General features: G+C 47.2%; 1 protein-coding gene across 1 annotated transcript in view; it reads right to left on the bottom strand.

Moving 5' to 3' along the window:
- Positions 1 to 19170, bottom strand: part of TFCP2L1 (transcription factor CP2 like 1) — a 60440-nt gene extending 41270 nt beyond the window's left edge. Inside the window, exons 1-3 of the mRNA XM_072757538.1 lie at positions 19036 to 19170; positions 18560 to 18589; positions 15621 to 15772 (exon numbers count right to left, since the gene is read on the bottom strand). Coding sequence (XP_072613639.1) covers positions 15621 to 15772; positions 18560 to 18589; positions 19036 to 19097 — 244 coding nt within the window. The 5' untranslated portion in view covers positions 19098 to 19170. The remainder of the gene's footprint in view (positions 1 to 15620; positions 15773 to 18559; positions 18590 to 19035) is intronic.
- Positions 19171 to 20004: the final 834 nt, after the last annotated feature.

Below are 20004 nucleotides of genomic sequence, written 5' to 3'. Positions count from 1 at the left end.
TAAGGTATATTAAATGGTAACTGCATAATGGTTCAACTTAATACAAGGTTCTTACAGGTCAATACGCTTTAAAAGGGCAAAAGAGAAATGAGCAATGGATATAAACAGCCAGTTTTTCGTATAAGAAATGTAAAGGTAAACATAAAAAAAGATGTTCAATTACACTCATAACACTTATTAGGAATTAGGTAAATACAAATTAAAATAAGGAGCTTGGGGCGCCTAGGTGGCTCAGCTGGTAAACGTCGAACTCTTGATCTCAGGGTCAGGAGTTCAAGCCCCATGTTAAACTTCATGCTGGGCTTGGTGCTTAGTTAGAAAAATTAAAAATAAAAATAAAAAATAAGGAGCCCACTTTCTGTGTGTACATTAGAAGGGTTTAAAAGGCCGACAACGTAGAGCTCAGGCATGGATGTGAAGAAATATGTACCCTCCTACTTAAATTACTAGGACAAAGGACAGTAAAGAGTAGAAAAACCAAATCTCTAAGATAAGGTCAGAACTGTGACTCACTGGAGTACCTCCCCTCTGAGCCCTGCCCTGCACCACATCCTGGGCTGAGGTGTTCATGTGACCTTTATTGGCCAAGATTTTGGAGGTAGGAGCCAGACTTCCTGGTCATTCACATCCCGACCCCTGACATCTGGCCCTGGGCAGCCCCATTTTCTGTCTCAGCCTCTTGATAAAGATGAAGGACTTTGTAGTTCCTGTCCATGCAGCCCCAAGACAACCTAAGCCTCTTCCTTCCCCTCACCCCTAGGCCTTCCAGAAGAGCAGGCATCTAGGGCCAATCTCCAGGAACTGGTCTATCTCAGCCTCTGCTTAGAGGGTGGAGAAAGGGAGAGGGTGGGAGTAGCCATGCTTACAGAAGGCCCAACTCTTGGGCCACATCCCAGCCAGGAGACATGGGATCTGGACAGGCCAATTGTTTCCTCCCTGGGAATGCTAAACCAGAGGCAGAGAATGAGAGCACCAGCCCCTCTGGGAGCTGAGCTGAGGATCTATGCTCTCAGGAGCTCTTGGTGGTCTTACCACCTTCCCTCTGCCTATGGAAGCTGGGACAGGCAGAGATAGCATAAGGTAGGTTCCCAGAGAGGAACAGAGAAGACAGTAGGAGAATTCTCATGGTGTTCAAGCCTATGGCTTCAGTTTGCTCCTGTGGCCCTGCTGCAGCCATGCCTTGAGGTTCCCTGCTCTGTGTGATGCCAGAAGACAGCCAACAGCGGCCACCAGAAGAGGCCTCCACCCTCCTATCCTTATACCATCAAAGAGATGGACAATAACAAACGCTGGATGGGAAGAAACTGGAATCCTCCCGCTAGCAATGCAATAGGTGCAACTGCTCTGGCAAACAGTCTGGCAGTTCTTCAAAAAATTAAAAGGAAAAAAAACAAATTAAAAGGAGTCCCCATATGACCCAGAAATTCCACTCCTAAATATATTCACAAGAGAAATGAAAATACAGGTCCACACAAAAACTTGTACACAAACATTCATAGCAGCATATTCATAATACGACAAGAGGCATAAACAACCCAAATGGCCGACTAACTAAAGAATGGATAAATAAAATGAGGCCCAAACAATGGAGTATTATTCAGCAATAAAAAAGAATGAAGTTCTGATTCATGCTACAACACAGTTGGCCCTTGAAATCATTACGTGAGGGGCACCTGGCTGGCTCACTGGTTGAGCATCTGTCTTTGGCTCAGGATATGATCCCGGATCCTGGGATCGAGTCTCCCATCAGGTTCCCCACAGGGAGCCTGCTTCTCCCTCTGCCTATGTCCCTGTCCCTCTCTCTCTCTGTGTCTCTCATGAGTAAATAAATAAAATCTTAAAAAAAAAACAAAAAAAAGATAAGATTATGCTAGGGGCACCTGGCTGGCTCAGTCGGTGAAGCCTGTGACTCTTGATCTCCGGGTCGTGAGTTTGGGCCCCAAAGTGGGTGTAGAGAGGACTTAAATATATAAAATCTTTAAAAAACAAAACATTATGCTAAGTGAAGGAAGTCAGTCACAAAAGACCACCATTTGTACAATGCCACTTACATGAAATATCCTGAACAGGCAACTTTTTAGAGAAAGCAGAGAGTGGTTGCCCAAGGCTGGGGGTTGCCTAGGGTTGTGGTGCAGGGCAGGCTTCATTCAATGAAGACTGCTTCCTTCGCTCCCTGCTTGTTAATAGGTGTAGAACTTCTTTTAAGAGGAACAAAGTGTTCTGAAATTAGTGGTGGTAGTGGTGTAATATGTTTAGTTGAACATATTAAAAAAAACATGGATTGTGTACTTTAAATGGGTGGATTATATGGTATGTGAATTGCATCCCAATAAAACTGTGTAAAAACAGAGACCAGATTGAAGTACAGCTCTGTGACATGGTACAAGTCACACAGCCTCTCTGGGCCTCAGTTTAGTCACCTATAATACAGGGGGGGAATGGGGTGGGAAGGGCCCAGATCACCACTTTTCAAACTTTAATATGTTCATAAATCACTTGTTAACTCATTGAGATACAGGTTCTAATTTTGTCCTACAGCAGACCCAAGATTCTTCATTTCTAGCAAGATTTCAGATGATGCTGGTTCATGGACCACGTTTTCAGTAGCAAGGCAGAGATGAGATCCTAGGCCTATCCAGCCCTACTCCTTTAGAAGTCTACTTTTGCCCACCTCTGTGAATTCCCAGGGTATGTGTCATCCTTCCCATTCAAGATTCACAGGATCCTCTGACCACCCACATGGAAGCTTCTGTGCCATGAACACCAGCTAGAGTGGCAGAGAAAGATCAAGAACCTCCCAAGTCTGCTTAAGCACAGAGCCCTCAGCTGGGCATAGGTGAGGTCTTCAAGCTACAAGCAAAGAGCGAAGAGTGGGGCAGGGTTCACATTTGCCTTCCAAGGTCCAGTCCTCTGTTTCTGGAAAGGAGGAGGTAGAGAACACCAATGCCCTCAACATAGTGGCTAACAAACCTTTGCACTCCTAAGCATCAATCACTGGGGGTACTTAGTGAAAAGACATTCCTGCCCTACCCAGCTCTATCACAGTAGGAACCACAAACTCCAAGAGACTCTGATGCTGATGGTCCAAGGACCAAATAACCTTGAGCCGCTCCTGGGAGAAGACAGGCTTGAACTCCCAGAGAATGTCAAGAACACACTACACATGCTGACAAGTTGATTCCTCCCTCCAGACTTCAGTTTCCCCATCAGTAAGAGGGGGTTGGATAAGATATCCCTCAAGGCACCCAAAGGACACTCCTGTATAAGACAAGGTGATTGGCAAAGTAGAAGGTAGAAAGAAAGGCCTGCTGGCCATCTCTGGCCTCCAACCAAAATAACACCAACCCACCGAAGCAATGTGCCTCTTTGCTAGAGAGCTCAGCAAGAACAGTATCCCATAGGGACCTGTCAGAGGGACATAGAGTCCTAAGAAAAATGAGGTGAGAACACCAGTTTCTAATTAACACCGAGCAGCATTTTTCCATCTCCTGGTGAGCTCTATAGACTCAAGCTGTCAAGCTCAGGGCCTGGGAGCTGAGAGTTCTGGGCTCATACCTGGCCCTGCCCTTAGCAGGCGGATGGCCCAGAAACATTCCATCTTTACTTGGCTTCCTTCCTTCTCTGGTGAAATGAAGGGAATGGAACAATCCGAGTGGCTCCTTTAAAACAAAACAAATGCAAAACACCTTCCTCATTCAGAGCAGAGACTCTATATACATTCTTCTAAGTCGAAATTCTAACCATACATGGTTGTGTGGCCTCTGAAACTGAAACCTGATTCAGGAGCCACTTTACAAAACATAAAGTGGGTCTTTCTACCCTGACCTACCTTCCTTTTAAAACAAAACAAAACAAAACAAAACAAAAAAACATTTTATTTATTTATTCATGAGAGACGCAGAGAGAGGGACAGAGTCACAGGCAGAGGAAGAAGCAGGTTCCCTGTGGGGCTTCCGATGTGGCACTCAATCCCAGGACCCCAACCTGAGCCAAAGGCAGACACTCAACCACTGGTAGCCACCCAATCGTCCCCTGACCTACCTTCCTGCTCCCTCCCCTCCAAACAGCCAAGGGGAAACAGCCAAACTTGGTACCAGAGGGAATTAACATTTACTGAGACCCAGTGATATGCCTGGCATTTAAATATGATTATCTTCCTACAATGGTACCATGCAAATGATAACCTTTCCCACTTATGCAGTGACCAGAGCAAAGTTTATTAAATCTGGTACCTTGTCCCTCAGCCTCACTGATGATCTGTCCTGTTCATCAGGCACTTGTTTGGTTTAGGGGTAGCCCACAAGCTACTGGCCCAGGGCAGGGTACAGTGTTCTTTGGGGCCAGGGAGAACTTGCTCATCACCACATAAATGTCCCTGCTGCTGACCATGTGGCAGCCGTGCAACGCTCTGATGAGGCTGCCTTAATTATAGGCACAAGGATCAAGCCTAATCTGGGTATCTCCTGGAAATTTTGGTATGCGCAGCTTTGATTGCTTTTGCAGTAAAAAGCCAAGGTACGATGCAGGAAAACAAGCTAGCCCAAAGATGTTCTGCCCAAGTTAAAGAATCTGTCAAGTAGGTGAGCAGATGAATGGCATTACAGTGGGAACACAATGCGGGGACTCAATCCCAGGACCCCAGGATCACGCCCTGAGCTGAAGGCAGACACTCAACTACTGAGCCACCAGGCGTCCCTGCTGGGGATTCTCTCTCACCCTCCCTTCTGCCCGTCTCCTTCCCCTACCCCCCATCACCATGCACTTGTTCTGTTGTTCTGTCTCAAATAAATAAATAAATCTTAAAAAAAAAAAAAAAAAAAAAAAAAAACGACGACTCAGTCTGTAGTTGTGCAGACTGAGAGGAAGCTCAGTCATGGAATATAAGTGGCTGAATTCAACGTGGAAAAGTAGCTTTTTTCCAAGTAGCTCCTTTGTCCACTTGCAGCCCAGAGCAGCACCCAAGCTCATGTATTAAATGACTATAAATTAACTTTGTTTCTGATGCTTTAGCATCTGGGGCCTCAAGACCCCAGAGGCTGCCCCTCCCACGCTAGATTATCAATGACTAGCCTTTGTGTGCCATTCATAAGCAAACCAACCAATCCAGAGACCGTGCCCCCAGCCACCTCCTCCCAGGGCTTCTGCTCTCAGGCCACTATTCTCCTGCATGAACCACTCCAGGGCCAGGTACTAGAGCAGGGTGACCCCTAGGCCCCAGGACCACGCCTGAGCCTGTTTGCTCAGCCCTCGCCCATTCCTTCCCCTGGACACCATAGGCTCCTGTCCAGGTTTTCCCCTCAATCTCGCTGCCTCCAGACCGGCTCTGGTGCTTCCCCATATAGCCGCCCCTGGTGGGGGGGGTGTGCCCTCTTCCTCTTGAGAACAGCGACCAACACGCTATCTTTCAATGGTAATTGTCTGCTTATCTGGTGGCCTCACAATGCCTGAAAAACAAGAAAACCTACATTTTAAATAGATCTGCACAGTCCCTGCATCATCAGACCCCCTTGGGAGCTGGAGGGGTTGGCTGTGAGGGAGGGACACAGGGGCAGATCAGATTCAGCTTCACAGGAGCCATCTTCTAAGCATCTGCAAGCACGGCGGGACATCTGAGGTGTCTTCTCTCTTTAAATTCATTCTGATTGAGGCCCATTTCATTTAAAGTGTTACTGAACTGATGCTGCATTGTTCTCATTTCTAAAACAGTGCTTCCAGAATATAGATGGTATTAACATAATTCTCTCCTTAAGATTTTATTCATTTATTTGAGAGAGAGAGAGAAAAGAGAGAGGGAAAAGAGTGTGGGGGGTGGGGGCGTGCACAGAGGGAGAAGCAGACTCCCTGCTGAGCAGAGAGCCCACTATGGGGCTCAAACCAGGACCCTGGGATCATGACCTGAGCCCACCGCAGACGCTTAACCGACTGAGCCACCCAGGTGCCCCTAAGTATATTCTTTTTTTTTCCCCAAGTATATTCTTATTAATATACCAATCCCAGTAAACTGGATGCTCTGGAATTAGATTGTCTAAGTGTTATATGTTAACTTAATTAATTGGTCCACTCAAGTTTTATATAACTAGGAGACCTCTGAAGCATTAAAAACCATTTCTATATGCTGTGAGCTGAGATATACAATCTGTACAACTAACCTCATATTCATTTCTAAATGTCCGTTGGTTTTAAAAACAAAGCAACAACAAAAACCAACATCCACACCCCCAGCTAACTTATTAGTATTTTATTAGTTTATTAATTCATAGATTAATCATGGGGAACTGACATCTGAGAAAACATTTCTTCCTTATTTTGTCTTTCTCTTTTTAACCTTTGCAACAAAGTTTATAAAATTCTTTGCTGAGAAAACATTTCTAAATTTTATGCACCCAAAATAAAGTATCCCTGCACAGCAAAAACAAATAAAAAAACAGCAATAAATATTTCATTTAATTCTCAAAACCATACCCGAAGCGGGTGTTAGTCTTTCACAGAAAACATTGGCTGACAACAGGTTCAGTAAGCTGGGATAGAGTAGAGAGAGCCAGAATCCGAACCTAGGTGTATCTAAATCGAAGATTCCTGGCTTTTTATCTGACACCCAGTTTCTAAGAAAGGATAATTAATAGTGTCATCCAAACTGGTATTGCCAAGAAGGGGAGACTTTTTTAAATTTAACACATGCTGGATATCTTTCATGGATAAACACAAAGATCTGCCCCATGCTTTTTCTGGCTGCACAGTGTGCTACTATATGAATGTTCCATATTCAATCAGTTACTGTGGGACAATTATGATCTCTGCCCCAAAAGTAATAGAGGTGGATTCCTCCTTCATTTCTTACACACCAAAATGAATGCCAAAGTGCCAAAGACTTGGGAAAAAATATTTTTTAAAAACAGGTGTATAAATTAAAATCCTGAAGTAGAGAAGGCCTCTCCCATATGGGACCTGAAGTGACACACAAAAAGAATCAAGGCAAAATCCAAAAGTCTGATCCCATAAATATTTATGAAAACCTATACTGTGTAAGAGAAATAACAAGCAAACAAATGAAAAAGGAATGAAATAAATGAAAACAGGGAAAAATAGTTTAAGATTTATTTTAGGGGGTGCCTGGGTGGCTCAGTCCATTTGTTAAGCATCTGCCTTTGGCTCAAATCATGATCACAGATCCTGGAATCGAGCCCCATAAGTCAGGATCCCCACTCAGCAGAAAGTCTGCTTCTCCCTCCCCTCCCCTTCTCATGCACACACACACTCTCTCTCTAATGATTAAATAAAATCTTTAAAAAAAAAAGATTTATTTGAGAGGCCATGTGTGCACACAGGGGGAGGGGCAAAGGCAGAGGAAGAGAGAGAACCTCAAGACTCTCTGCTGAGTGCAAAGCCCTACAAGGGGCTCGATCCTAGAACCCTGAGATCATGACCTGAGCTGAAATCAAGAGTTGGCTGCTTCTTACTGAACCACCAAGGCGTCCTTGGAAAAATATTTCTAACACATTATCCCAAATATGAAAAGAGCCTATACAACTAAATAAGAATAAAAATCCCACTCGAAAAATGGGTATGGGCACCTGGGTGGCTCAGTGGTTGAGCATCTACCGTTGGCTCAGGGCGTGATCCTAGGATCGAGTCCCACATTGGGCTCCCCACAGGGAGCCTGCTTCTCCCTCTGCTTATGTCTCTGCCTCTCTGTGTCTCTCATTAAGAAAGAAAAAAAAGAAAGAAGAAGAAAGAAAGAAAGAAAGAAAGAAAGAAAGAAAGAAAGAAAGAAGAGAAAGAAAAGAAAAGAAAATAAACAAACAAAGAAAAAAAGAAAGAAAGAAAGAAGATGGTATATCACATGAAAAGCAAACAGAATATTAATAACCAAATAACATAAAAATTATATATATTCAGGGGCGCCTGGCTGGTGGTTGGTGGAGCAAGCGACTCTTGATCTTGGGGTTGTCAGTTTGAGCCCCACATTGGGTACAGAGATTACTTAAAAATAAAATCTTTAAAAAATATATGCATACATATATTCAATATCAGTGCAATAAAAATTATGAGAATACCTTATACTTTCCCCACTACTTTAAGGTTCTTAAAAGGTTTTGGCAAAGGCAAACAGACATCATTCATTCATTCAAATAAGTCATGTGGGCAGCCCAGGTGGCTCAGCAGTTTAGCACCGCCTCAGCCCAGGGTGTGATCCTGGGGACCCAGGATCGAGTCCCAGGTCAGGCTCCCTGCATGAAGCCTGTTTCTCCCTCTGCCTGTGTCTCTACCTCTCTCTCTCTGTGTCTCTCATGAATAAATGAATAACATCTTAAAAAATAAAAAATAAAAATAAAAAACAAAGAAGTCATGTATGCCAGGCACTAAGCTGGGAATAGCAGAGAACAAAGTCTCTGCTTCAAGGACTTTATATTTCAGGTGTAGTAGAGAGAAGGAAGAGAAGAAAAGGCAGGAGGAAATAAATTATTTGATACTTATTTTTTGTAGAATTACAAATAAGTACACCTTCATCACAGGGCAACACGGCAATACCTATCAAAATGTTGTACTGGCAATTGTTATTTCTCAGTATTTATCCCACAGATATTCTCACTCTTGCTTAAGCCTAAAATACGTGCACATGCAAGCTCACTGCAGTGCTGGATATAATTCTGATAAGGAAAAAACGAAAAAGACAAAAAGAAGAAAGGAGGAAACAAGCCTGATGTTCCTCAACAGAACAAATTATGGGACATCCACACAATGGATCATAACGTAACAAGGAGGGATCAACTTTTGTTTTTTTATTTTTGTAATGTACCCACATGGAAAGACTGAGAATATTTTTGTTTGAGGGGAAAAGAGAGCAAATGGCTGAAAATAAGAATACGATCCCATTTCTCTTGAAAAGAAAGGGGCAGGGAGCACCTGGGTGGCTCAGTTGATTAAGCACCTGACTTCTGATTTCAGCTCAGATCACGATCTCAGGGTCATGAGATAGAGGCTGATGCAGGGCTCTGGGCTGAGCTTGGAGCCTGCTTAATATTCTCTCTCCCAGGTGCCTGGGTGGCTCAGCTGGTTAAGTGGCTGCCTTAGGATCAGGTCATGATCCCAGGATCCTGGGATGGAGTCCTGAGTTGGGGGGTGGTCCCTGCTCAGCAGGGAGTCTGCTTCTCCCTCTTCCTCTGCCCCTTCCCCACCCCCCACCCCCACCCAGTCACTCATGTGGGCATGCGCACCCTAAAAAAGGGGGGGGGGGAGGCACACATTTCTATTAAGTATGTATGTATATATGTCTATATAATTAGATATGGGTTAATGTAGGAGTAAGAAAAATCTGGAAAGTAGGATTATGGACCAACTTTCTGGAATACAAATTTGTGTACTCTTTGACATTCTGTTTTACAGTAAGCATGTGTCACTTTTTTACTCAGAAAAAAAAAAGCAATAAGAGAGAAAAAGCATTTTTAAGAAAAAAGTAATATATTTAAGGATCATGTGGTTTACTCAGTTCATATTCCCAAACTTCAAGCTGTAAGTTAATGTGGAAAGAAAACGTCAGCTACGGAGAAAGTCTAACAAGTAACCCTCTGCCTCATTCCTTAAATTCAAAGTCACCGATATAACTGGGGAGAGCAAGCAACTTAACTGTGCTTTACCACTTGCCAGACACTTGGGGACTCACTTAATTCTCAAGGCAACACACCAATGAAACCATCCCGAATCTGAGGCTTCTGGAATTTAAGTGACTTCCCTAGAGTAGAAGCTGGTAAAAAGGCAGCTGTCATTCTGTTCTGGTCTAGGAGCAGGAAGACAGGACTTCCCCACCCTCAGTTCTTATCTCTCTGGCCATTCCCTCAGGTCACCATGGGTGGAGAGCAGGGGGGGTGGGGAGGAGGGCAACGGATTATGGATTTCTGTTCAAGGAGGCATTGTCTACCCCTCCATTCCTTCAGTGGTCTCCCTGACTATCCTCAGAGCTGCACTGGGAGTAACAGGTGGCAGGCACTGCTCCCAGAAACGCCCAGGCCAGGGAGGGGGGGTGTCCTCCTCATTATTACATCACACCACTCAACCACTCCCCAGGCTTGCCTAATTGCATGACACAGGAAAGTGGATTTCGCCTCTCTCAGCCTACCTGTAAAATGGGAATACCTTTTGAGAAAAGTATTCAAAGGAGTAGCAGAAAGTATTCGTAAATTCTACAGTGCCGAACAAAGGATCTCACTAAAGGCAGAGGCCCTTGCGCAAAGCTTTACTTCGCTCAGGATTCAAGCAAAGTAATCCTCAATAAAACAGCCCACATCATTTAGGGAGGGGTCGGGTGACTTTTGTAATCAAAGTTAAAGATAGCATTTTAACAGCCTGTGTAGGAAATGTCTCCTCCAGGTTATGTCTATTATCTGGTTGTATAGTGAATGAAGAACAGAAAAGTCCAGCAGGCCTTCTTGGCTTTAATCTGTCCAAAGCTTGGACACCTCGCAGTTCTAAGAGATGCAGTTTTTAGTTCTAGCACCAACCTTGTATTAATCTTTGAATTAGGAAAAGGATCAAAACAGTAAAAAAAAAAAAAAAAAAAAAAAACCTGAAAGTCCCAATTTGATAAACCTTGTTAACCTCCAAAATAGAATTGGGGTAAGAGTAGGGCAAAAAATAATAATAATATGAAGGTAAACAAGAATACTCTTTATTATTAATAATGGGCAATATGTGAGTGCTTTCTATGTGCCAGAACCATTTTCAGTGCTCTACAGGCATCAACTTATTTTATCCACATGGTAGCATTGACTTTACAGAAATGTTATTTCCTCTATCTTACAAATGAGGAATGGAAGGTAAGAGGGTAAGGACTTGCCCAGGCGGCTGCCCAACAGTTCAGCCTCCTTGAGGCAGCTGGAGAACTTGGCAATCTGGTCTACCACTCCAGCCATAGCATTCACACTTTCCTTTGTATTCCCCAAACCTCAGTCATCCTAAACCACTCAGGCTTCTTCGGACAGGCAGTGTGCTTAACTGCGCCCCCATCCCACCCCTACACACACACACACACACACACTTCATTCTTGCCTTTGTTGGTGGCTTTTCTTTCTTCTCACTAAACCACCCTCTCCTTCCAAAGGACAGGAAGTTTCATTCCATGAATAAATGAAAAAGTAAGATTCCTGTAAGAATCCATTACTATATTTAAGATCCAAGTTCTTTGGAAGGAAATACTAAAAGGTACCTCTGTAACAAGCCATTCTTGCAAAGCTAAAGCTGTTCCTTAAGCTCCAAGCCAAAATTCCCCACACAGATTGCCTGGGGTTTTCTTTCTTCTCTTTTCCCTGAATCCTCCTCCCCCACTACACCCCTTCCTTCTGGCTCCAGCCTTCAAGAAAGATCGGGCCACTGACAAAAAGGTTGATCTGGGACTTTGCAGACCTCCATGTAATAGCTGTCCACCTATTCCTTAGGACTCCATGTCAGAGGAAGAGGACATACTTTGTTTTACAAATAATATTCACCATATATAAAATTAGCCATTGGTGATAAGACACCCATATGTAACACACTGGCTTGACACTGCTCTGAGAAATGAATATCCAATGGTTTAAATGTCTTTCAGACACAGCATCCCCCACCCCCACCCCATGTTTTCAGAGAACTTTAAAAACACCATTACAAGGAAAAGATATGGCATGGCCTCATAGAAATAGTACAAAAGACATCATAGAAATGTAATAAACATCAAATACTATTAGCTAACTCTTCAATTAATCAAAAAGGTTTTAATGGATGTGTCAAAACTATTGTTTTTAACTGAATCAATGACCATTTGTCATATGACAGAGAAGTAGAAGCTACTTTAAATAAGACATGTTAGGCGCCTGTGTGGCTCAGTGGCTGAGCACCTGCCTTCGGCTCAGGGCGTGATCCCGGGGTCCTGGGACCCAAGTCCCACATCGGGCTCCCTGTGGGGAGCCTGCTTCTCCCCCTGCCTCTCTCTGTGTCTCTCATGAATATATAAATAAAATATTTTTTTAAAAAAATAATAAATAAGAGATGCTGAAAAAGATATTCAGTTCAGCATTATTAATAACAGTAACAAAAAGGGAGGAGAAAAAAATAAAATGAAAATAAAATAAGTCATGCCTACTGTTCAATTTTCTGAATATCTATAGAACACCTACATCAGTGTCAAGGCACTACACTTAATGCTGGGGATACAATGTTTAAAGAAAAACAGACATGGCTCTGCCCTCCTAGAGTTTCCACTCTATTATGGGAGACAGACATTAAAATAATTACATTGCGTATTTTCTTCCAGCATTTATGCCATTATACTCTCCTAAATAACAAAAATAGTAAGATAATATGCAGACATTTTAAATGACAGTAAAGAGGCTCTAATAATGACAGAAAACGTTACTACAAGAATAGTATTTAATAAAACCAAGAAACAATTTCATGAAGTATATAATCTCATCAATGTAAAAGGAAAGATATACAAAAGAGATTTAATGATAATAAAATCCATCTATAATAATATATGATAGAGAATAGCTAAGAAAAATGATGAAAAGAACTTCTACACTCAAATAGGGAAACCATTTCCAAGCCACAATGAGTAGCTCAATGTGAACTGGAGCAAGAACCGATGAATATCAGGGCAACAGGACAAATACCTATATTTCTGGACTAATGCTCTAGAATACAGCTTAAATGTTCCAAAGCCACATTTTAAGCCAGTGAGAGAAAGATCAGCTAGGCAATAACCAGTAAGTTAACTACTTAGAAAAATACATAAAGTTAGACCTTTAAAACATCAAAAATTCCAAATGCAATGTGACAGTATAAATCTCACTGGTAAAGCTAAAAAAAATATATATATATATATATATATATATATATATATATATACACATTATATATATATAATGTAATAATAATTCAAAATATCACTGGATACTTATTTAGTTCCCAAAAAATATTCCAAATGCATTTCAAGGTTGAAATTTAGAAACCATGAAATGAAATTTAGTGATCTTTATGTGATTTCAGGGTGGGCAGGCATTCTTAGAATCGAAGAAAAACTATTTCAAAAGACCGGGTTTACAATAAACATTTCAAATATATTCTCACACAGAAAAAAAAAAAAAAAAGACCTAGATCCCACAGCATAAATACAGGTATCACACAATAAATATAGGTAAATGGCCAGCAACCAACATGGAAAAATGTTTGCAACAGATAGCAACTTAAAGATTGACAGTCTTCACATAGGGTGTGCTCTTATAATCAATAAGATATAAGCATCCCAATAGAAAAATGTGTGAAGAACATGAACATAACTGATGGAGAAATTTAAAAGATCAAGAAACCTATTTTACAATATTCAACCGCGTGGCTGCATACATGCTAGCTTATCATAACCACAATGACAAAAGTGCTGCTTTAAGTTCTAAGTTTCACTACTCAGATGAAGAGCCACAATGTCCGCTATCAGAAAAGAAACAGTAAAGTGTGCCCTGCTGGCTAGAGTATAAGCTGGGGCATTCTGCTGAGAAGGCAATTTGGCAAAAATGCATAGGAAGCCTTATTGTAACTCTCCATCCAATAATCCTACTTCAAAGGTAATTTATTATGTTTTTTAAACATCTCACACAAAGACAACAATTCAAAGCTCGATGTCCATCCCATGAAACTGGTTAAAGCCATAGCCCTATTAACATGTGATACTATGTAACCACTACAAAAATTTAAGTCCTCAAAGCTTCTCGATGAACTACGAAAAGCTCATATTTCTAATAAATGAACGGGATCACAATTTTAAAAGACACACAAATATATGTGGAAATCAGGTTGGCAGTGGTCTTCAGGTGAAATCAGAAGAGATTTTCCTTTCCACTTTCTTCCTCATACGTGTCTAAATCATCTGAATTTTCTATAATGAGCATGTGCTATTTTAATAACCAGGAAAATGCAACTCAAAAAATATCTAAAGTAAACACACCAAACTGACACACGACCATAAGGCAACTCTTTTCCCCTCTGTTTTAACTTTTCTATACTGATCAAAGGAGAAACGAAAAAGCCTAGTATGCCGATCCCCAAACATGGTGCAAAGTTGGCTGACTGCAGGGGGGAGTGGTGGAGGGGAGGAGGCGGCGCGGCAGGCGGGAGGGCAGGGGCACACTCAGCGCGCAGGGCCACCCCCGGGGCCCCAGACATCATTCACTCCTCAGCACCGCAGGACGGGGCAGGACGGGGCAGGACGGACGGGGCAGGACGGGGCAGGACGGACGGGGCGGGAGCAAGACCAGCCTTGGAGCTCCGTGCTCCGTGCACGTCAGCCCCGGCCCGTTTCTTCAGGCTACGTTTAGGCAAAGAAGCAGAGGCCCAGGGAGGAAAGCAGAGCTACAGGAGTTGGAAGCACTTGATGTTGTCTGAAAGAGAAAGAAAAACGGCCAGAGCCACTCCACAGACTAGCGCAGAGGCACGGACGTAATCCTCCCACAGGCCACATCACCCGCCGTCAGGGCCCGAGTCGGGCACCCCCTAACCCTGGCTTCGGGCCCGGCACCCAGCTGAGGCCACAGAGCTCCCCTCGGAGAGCATCATGCCCTTCCACTGGGCCATGTCAACCATGGGGGGACGGGGCGGCTTCCGTCCACAGGTGGACGTAGGGCCACTGCTAACTCTGAGCCGGTGCCCCAGCCCAGAAGCTGGCCAGCGGGCAGAGGACGGCCTGATGATCAGGCTGGATTTCCACCCTCCGTGGGCTCTCCAAATTAAGGCCTCTCGGGTTCTACAGGAAGGAGGCAGCCCACGTAAGACGAACTGCCACCACGTTGCAGCTCCCCCGCAATTCAGTGCAGCCCTACAGAAACCACCGTGCTCCCCCTGCCGCTCTGCTCTGCCCGTTTAAAAACACAGGGTCAATTAATCCCCTTGATGCCAGGGTGTCTACGAGGTGACCCAGGAAGGAAGCGCAATAAACACTTACGCATGATCATGGAGAAACCACGAAAACGCCACCTGTTAGGACACTGATCCACGTGTCCTGATAAAGGGAATCAGCAACCCAACAGCCATTATCATACCAGGCACTTTAAACAGCTGCATTCTTTTAAATGTCACAAAATTACACTTCTCAGTTTACACAGGGAAACACCAACACCCAGGCACAAGTGGGTGTGAGGGAGTGCTAGCGTGGAGATGCAAAGTGCAAGGCCCTCCGCCACCCTGTGCCACGGCTCAGGGCTCAGGACAGGGTGGGCGGGCCTGTCGCCAGCGCCACCGCCACCCCCACCCCCACCAGGGGCTCCTGTCAGCCCCGGTGCTGCGTGGGGATGGGGACAGCAGACCTAGTATACATGAGGAGCCCCATCTCCACCCAGGAAGGGCCACCAGTCACGGTCACGGTCACGGTCACGGTCACTAGTCACTCTAACCACGGCCAAGCGCTGAGCCTCCGCCCCGTGGGGGGCCTGCACCAGAAACACGACCTCGGCTACCCACGGCCGACCCGCTTTCCAGATGCAGACGCGGAGACTCGGGGAGGGCACAGGGCTAGGAAGCGGACAGAACAGTCTCGGTCCCCGCCAACCCCACGGTGACCGGGTAAGGAGGCCCCGCTGCGGCACCCGCGCTCCGGCCACTACCTTGGTTGAGATAGGTCAGAGTCTCCTCGTGCAGCTTCACGGCCGGGGACGTGGCGGCACACAACACGTACTGCAGCGGCGGCAGGCGGGCCTCGTTCTCGGGGGACAGCTGGGGCTCCTCTTGCTTGAAGATGGGCAGGGCCAGCACATCACTGCAACACAGGGTGGGGCGGTCAGAAGCAGAGCCCCGGGGAGCCCGCGGGCGGAGACAGGGCCAAGACGGGGACAGGGACCCTGACCCGCGGGGGCCTCCAGGGCATCGCGGCACAGCACGCGACCTCACCTCCCGTCACCCCCATACGCCCAGATGCTGATTTCAACAGAGTCAACCAATCCTCCACGATTCTATCTTTCACTCAACGGCCCTCCAGAGAGTAAATCAAAGGAGGTAAAAATGCAAAGTTATCTAATATCTACAAATTACAGAGAAGAGAAATCTTCTCTGTGACAAGGGGACTGGCAGCAGCGGAGTGAACTTTAAATGTCACCTGGTTTCCATCCCCAAGAGACTGCTCATTATGGGGTCTTGCTCTCAGCATTAGAACCTGACCAAAACTTTTTCATTTTTTAAGTAAACCCTTCTTTCTATTCCTTGGTGGATTCTCAGACCAATTCAACCCTGTCCTCAGGCTCCGTAAACTATGCAAATGAAATTGCGTTTCACTCGTCCAGGCCGAGACCACCCCAATCATCCAAAAGGGCCAGATGGCCCATAATCCTTATTTTAAGGATCATACTAAGATCTCCTAAATGCAAAAGGAGGAGAGAAGAAAACTTCGGTGTTTTTTTGTTTTTTTTTTAAGAGTTCGGTTTTAATTCCGTTTTCTTATCCAAATGCAAAATAATCAAGATGTTCAGGGATTACAAAACTCGCTTCCACCTCCAAAAACAATCAGCCTCATATCAGCCTAGGACTGGTCTCTACATGTACTTTTTAAATGCCCTTACAAGGGAAAAAGAAATTCTTGAGGACATAAAGCGCCTGTGAGCAGGAGAGGTTCATTTAAGAACTGTGAATCCTAAGCAGCGTAGAAGCAGGTGCCCCAAAAATGCTAGTGCCCTTATCTTGATAATTTCCTCCCTGAGGATCCCAGGTTATGAGTCAGATCCACCGACCCCACTTCAGTGTATAAACAGCAGTCACTGGTACAATCTGTTCCTTGTACAACACAATAAATGAGTAGTCTAAAACACAAACCAGGAACACACCCCAGTAATCCCAAACAATTCTTAGACGTTAAAGTCTGGTGTGGAGCACACCTGGAAACTCTCCTGTGTGGGGGCCTCCCTGGCCACTGTCCCCAGCCCAAAGACAAGAGGCACAGTGCTCTCTTGGTCCCCCCCCCACACACACACACACACCTCACCTTCCTTTCACCACACCAACCCACACTCCCAGCCCAAATGGTTATCTAGGAACACAGGAGAAGCAGGCAGGCCTGCTCACCTGGGGATTGCATAATTCCATGTTTGCCCAGACTGTGTTAAGTTAATAATCCATGGGCTGCCTTTAAATTAAAATAAGAATGAAAGAAAGAGAGAGAAAAAGCAGGGGTGGTAAAAACCATCACTCAGCAGTAACTTGTGTCAAGCCTGGCATCCTTATTTGCCAAGAATAAAAGTCACAAGAACATCAAACAGGAAAGGGGAAGAAAGGAGTATAGGTCACTACCCTGGTAAGGTCAGACAGCTTGCAGAGGTTCTGTAGCATAAGGAGATGATGGAAAAGAAAATATAAAAACCAAGGAAAAGGAGAAGACTCTCGCTCTGGAGTTGGGGGAGCCAGTAGCATATTCACTGACCCTCCACTTTGGCCTTCACTGAGGTCAGCTTCTAAAAGGGTGAAACCCCCAGCTTTCAAGATGTGAAAAAGAAAAGAAAAAAAAATGTTTTTTTTTTTAAATAGCGTGGACTAAATGCTTCCTCATCCATGGTCCCTAAATGACCCCAGAAACCAATCTGGCTTTATGGCACCTTTCACCTCAATTTCCTCCAAACATCCCAACCGGCTCAAAACAACACCAAAATCCTAAAAAACTGTGCCTGAGGAATTCCACAGACCAATTTCCATTTCAGAAGCAGAAGCACCTCCCATACAAGGAGAAAATTATCCCCTGATGGGATGACATTTTAAGTATCCAGGAAGTCTTAAAAACCCTCACATTCCACTCAAGGTCACCTTCAAACTCATTTTTTAAGACAGGGCAACATATTTAAACGGCCACAGGCTAAAATTTAGGCGAAACCCCAACCATAACCCATCATCACACAGTACAATCTAAATGGACTCCAAAAAAATAATAAATAAATAAATAAATAAATAAATAAATAAATAAATAAATGGGCTGCACTGTAGCATCTCACACAGGTAAGTGGATAAATTTTCTGCAGAGACTAACATCTGCCCGGGGGACCTCTGACATGTCCCAGAGCAACGTCCCCCTGGTCTGCAGGGAGGCTCCTGTTCCTTCACTGGGATGTGAGACTGACTTACAACACCTCCTAGTACTCAGGCCCATGCATGAAATGCAGAAGCCACATGAGCTGGACCCAATCATTTCTTCGCTCTGGGCCTGGCGACGTCCTCAGGGGGGATCAGCGGACACAGCGCCCCAGGCCGGGATCTCGCTGCTGGACCTGAGCGGGAACCGGGGGAGGGGGGGGGGGTGAGAGCGGCCCTGCCTCGGGGTCACCAGGGCCAGCGGCCCCTCCGCCTCGCGGTCCACTTCCTCTGAGCCCGCACCAGATGCCCTTTGGGCTAGATCCGGCACATGCATAAGCCACAAGCCGCGGCTGGGATGGGGCTGCAGACAGGCCAGAGCTGGTTCAGGCCCCACTGCCCGCGGCGCAGGGAAAACGGTCCTGCGGGCACCGAGGCCACCGGGGCGCCCGCTTCCTCGGAGGGGACGGGAGGAGCGGGAGGAACCGGCAGGACGTACCTCTCCCTCTGAAGAGCGCTCGTCAGGTCCCTGCGGAGGAAGAGAGAGGCCATCAGGGGGCAAACGTGCGCCAGCGGGCCCGACCCCGCGCGGGACCACCCGAGGGCGGGGGGGGCGGGGAGGGCGGGGAGGGGCCGCCCGAGCTCCCCGACCCCGACCCCGACCCCGACCCCGACCCCGCTCTCCCCTCGCCCAAGGGCGCCCAAGGGCGCGGTCCAGACCCCCGCCCCCGCCCCGCCCCGACTGCCGGCAGGAGGCGCCCTCTCCGCGCACGCAGGCGGACGGACCGACGGACGGGCGGACGGGCCGACGCGGGGGCTGCGGCCAGCAGGTGCGCACTCTCCGTCCGTCCGTCCGTCCGCCCCCGGGCCCCGAGAGCCGCTCGCCGGGGTGGGGGGGGGGCCGGGTCCTGCGGCCGCGCCCAGCCCGGGAGCCCCGACGGCGCCCCCCCCCCCCCCGCGCAGCCCCCACCTCACCGCAGGTAGCTGCCGGCGCTGTGCTGGTGGTAGTGCTCGGGCTGCGTGTGCCAGAACAGCATGGCTGCAGCCCGGCCGCCGCCAGCCAGCGGGAGGCGCGCTCCCCCGCCCGCGCCCGCGCCCGCCGCCCGCCGCGCTCCGAGCCCCGGCCCCGGCTCCAGCCCCGTCCGCGGCGCCCCGGCCCGCGCCTTTATGGACCGCTCGGGGGCGGGGCGGGGCGGGGCGGGGCGGGGCGGGGGCGGGGCCACGGCCGGGACCGCCCCCAGGCGGCGGGGGGGGCGGGGGGGCCTCCGGGGGCCGCGCACCTGGCAGACCCGCGCGGGCGCCCTTCCCGGGAGCGAGCGCGCCTGGGGCCGCGGGGCCGCGGGGCTGCGGGGCTGCGGGGCTGCGGGGCCGCGGGGGACCCGGCCCGGCCCCTCCCCCTCCCCCCCGAGGGCGGGCCCGGGCGACCCTCGGCGCCTCCCCGACGGCCTCCGGCGCCCGGCTCCGCGCCCAGGGAGGGCCCCGCCCGCGGACGTTGGGGCCCCGCACCCGGCGCTCTCCGCCCCGTACTCGCTCCCGTCCCTTTCTCCGCTCTCTACACTCTGGGGAGCCACAGTGCTCCTTAGTTTTGTTTATCGATGGCCTTTCCCCCCGAATGTAAGCTGCAGCAGGGCAGGGCCTGCGCTCTCCGCTCACCGTGTTCTCCCACTGCCTAGAAAAGTGCTTGGACCTAGTAAACGCTCCGTAAATATTTGCTGAATAAATATGAAAAAAAAAAAAAAAAAAAAAAAAGGAAGGCATCGAGTGGGTAATCCGAGAAGGCTTCCTGGAGGAGGCGACATTGCGCCGACGCTTTGCAGACTGGGAGGAAGCATCTCTGAACATCTGGAGGGAAAGTGGCCCCAGCGATTGCCGAGGCAGACGGACCTAGCATGGCTGGGCTGGGGCTGGGTGACCGAGGAGATCTAGGAAATAAGGCGAGAGAGG

The sequence above is a fragment of the Vulpes vulpes genome, chromosome 5 (assembly GCF_048418805.1).
Source record: "Vulpes vulpes isolate BD-2025 chromosome 5, VulVul3, whole genome shotgun sequence".
Lineage (NCBI taxonomy): Eukaryota > Metazoa > Chordata > Mammalia > Carnivora > Canidae > Vulpes > Vulpes vulpes.
This window is presented reverse-complemented; position numbering and strand designations above follow the sequence as displayed.